At 38.3% G+C, this 2,685-nt stretch overlaps 1 protein-coding gene across 5 annotated transcripts in view; it reads right to left on the reverse strand.

Moving 5' to 3' along the window:
- LOC102671131 overlaps positions 1-2,685 on the reverse strand; it is a 46,364-nt gene that overhangs the window by 2,247 nt on the left and 41,432 nt on the right. For 4 of the 5 annotated variants that reach the window (XR_422019.1, XR_422018.1, XR_422021.1 and 1 more), the window contains one exon: positions 153-1,751. Coding sequence is in view for 1 of the 5 variants with exons in the window: in XM_006617240.2 (XP_006617303.1) it covers positions 534-1,751 (1,218 nt within the window). In the remaining 4 variants the exon portion in view is untranslated. Of the gene's footprint in view, positions 1-48; positions 1,752-2,685 lie in introns of those variants that run through there. The other variant, XM_006617240.2, reaches the window with a different exon arrangement.

Consider the following 2,685-nt stretch of genomic DNA (forward strand, 5'->3'; position numbering starts at 1 on the left):
AGATTTAAATAATTTCTATTAAATCGATAGTAAATAATTTTTAAATCTAATATAATTATAATAACAAAGTATAAAATATTAAATTATTAGTAAATAAATATCATTGAAACAACGTGAGTTTAGGTACTCGTCGGTTTAAAAATTGTAATCACCTCTATTTCCTTTGAATTTTAAATATTTCCAATGGGCCATGAATTCTGCACCAGTTGCACCTGCGAACACAGGAGGTATCACGTCTCATACCTCCTCGCCCATAAGGAGTAGACCACCCATGCTGGTTACCGGTGTAATACGAAGTAGAACGTAACCGAGATAATCGATCGGTGCGTAATTGACACGAATGGTAATAAATAAGAAAAAGAAGACCTCCTGGAGAATCGCCGTCCAGGCGTTGCAAATAATTCGTGAGGCGGGCGACTGCGTCGTCTCTACATCTTGATTTGTGGTTCTTTGTAAATGCCGCATACTTATTTGCTCTGCGGCATCAGTGGGTAAAAATCGATGAGATGACTCAACGATGTCAAAATTGGGGGCTATGATCCAACGCACATTAACGATTCGTGCGTACTACTGCTACTTCCAGTACTAACGCAGGCACTGGCCACATTGCTATTGGCACAGCTACCGCTGGTTGACACCAGATGCTGTTGCTGTTGCTGATGATGATGATGTTGCTGATGTTGCTGTTCTTGCGCCGTTGTACTCCTAAGAATATCGTCCGCAGATAGAGGTGTCAATTTCCATCCAGGCATGAAGTCTAAATCTAGATCCGGACCAATATCGACATCCAGTAACTCGTTGTTGTTTAGGGGATCTAAAGGCGACTGACTCGAAAGAGATAGCACACTGCCCCAGTTAATCGAACGACTATCATCGCTATCACCGATACCAGAATCGACGTCTGTCTCGTTTGAAGACGTTGGTGGCATTGGAAATGGCGTTAACCTGCCCTGCTCAGGAGGTTGAAGTTGAGCAATAGGTGCTGGTATAACTGGCTCCATGGGCGGTGGACTTCTGTCCCTCTCCATTTCGCGTTCTAGATGCCTCAATGTATTGCAGATGAGAACCGATCGATGAAGGCTCGGATCCGGAAATTGGCGATACCTCGCCAGCTTGCACATTGAAATATTTAATACGGCTAGTCGTCTTTGTCTATAACACGCTCTGCCACGTCGACACCAACTTGACCTCGAACCTTCGCAGCATCTATCATTTGCTCGATAACTAGATCCAAGCTCCAAATAACTTTTTCCGTTTTCTTCTCGCCGTATCGTTGGAGGTTCATAATGATGAGGCGCTCCCCATTGCGGCTGAGGCCTCGACAGTTGACTGTAACCATTATTACCGACCGGACTAGTAGGTCCGCGTTGATGGTGATAGTAGTGCTGCGGATGATGGTGTAGGTGCGCCACCGTAGACGGTGGAGGCGCTGATGTTGGCGTCGATGATTGTTGCTGTTGTTGCTGTGCCGTTTGATGTTGCTGTTGTTGCTGCTGTTGTTGAGGACTCGTCGATGTTGGTTGACAAGGATTTGTCTGCAGGCAAGGCGGACTCACTTCCATATCGTAATAAGAAGCTGGTGTTTGGCTAAGCGGGGGCGTGTAACTATCCTCCATCGCCCACCAGCTACCCTCCACTCGGCCTAACTTCGATGGGCTTTCGCCCATATCCATGTCGAACTCCATGCAGCCCACACCTCCCTCCAGTTTACGTTTCCCTGCCGTGGCCTGCAGACCCATCATTGCACAACTCTAAAAATAAATAAATTAAATATTATATTAGTTTTTCTAAATTCTTTTTTATAAAAAAAATAAGTATATTTCATTTTACATCTATTTTTCTCTTTTATATCTATTTTTAAAATTTAAAATTATATCTATTTTTTCATAAAATTATATAAATAATATTATTATTATATAATTATCATATTATTATTACGTATTATATAGAAAATTAAATAATATTGATATATTATTATATTAGAAAGAATATAATATTACAATTAAATTAAAATAATTTATTATTTTTATTATAAGAAAAATTGAAATTGAAAAGTTTTAAAATTTATATGAAAGAGAAAAAAATTTTAATGATAAGCTAGGAATCTTTCTTAAGTGATAATTTAGCGACATGATCACGAGAGACCTTGCCGAGTCTCGATATTCTGCTATAAGCAAAAGAGTAGGCAAAACGGCATGACTCAGAGGGTCGGCTCGCTGACAGACGTTGGAGAATGACGTCAGACAACTCCCTACCCTAGCCTGGAAGAAGTCATCGTTGGAATGGATGATCGAGTGGGCATGGAAGAGAAGGGGGACACAAATGGCGAGGGGGACAGAGGAGTGTTGTTACTCATGGGTTCAATCAGCAAGCATGCGGGCCCCTTGTGAAATACTCCTCTTCATTTTATCTTTCCCTCCGTCTTTGTTTTCATTTTTCTTCTTATATTCGTTCACAGATATATATATATCAAATTTATGAAAATATGTATTATTATTTCAATTAATTTTAATAGTTTAATTTTAATAGTTTAATTTTATTATTTCAAATATTTTAATAGTAATTTTATTATTCTTATTACTATTGTTAGTAAATATATATTAAATCAAATATTAGAAAAATTTAAATAATAATGTATTAATAATATATATTAATAAATATGTATTATTTTTTCTTAATTAATTT

This window comes from Apis dorsata, unplaced genomic scaffold, assembly GCF_000469605.1.
Source record: "Apis dorsata unplaced genomic scaffold, Apis dorsata 1.3 scaffold_295, whole genome shotgun sequence".
Classification (NCBI taxonomy): Eukaryota; Metazoa; Arthropoda; class Insecta; order Hymenoptera; family Apidae; genus Apis; species Apis dorsata.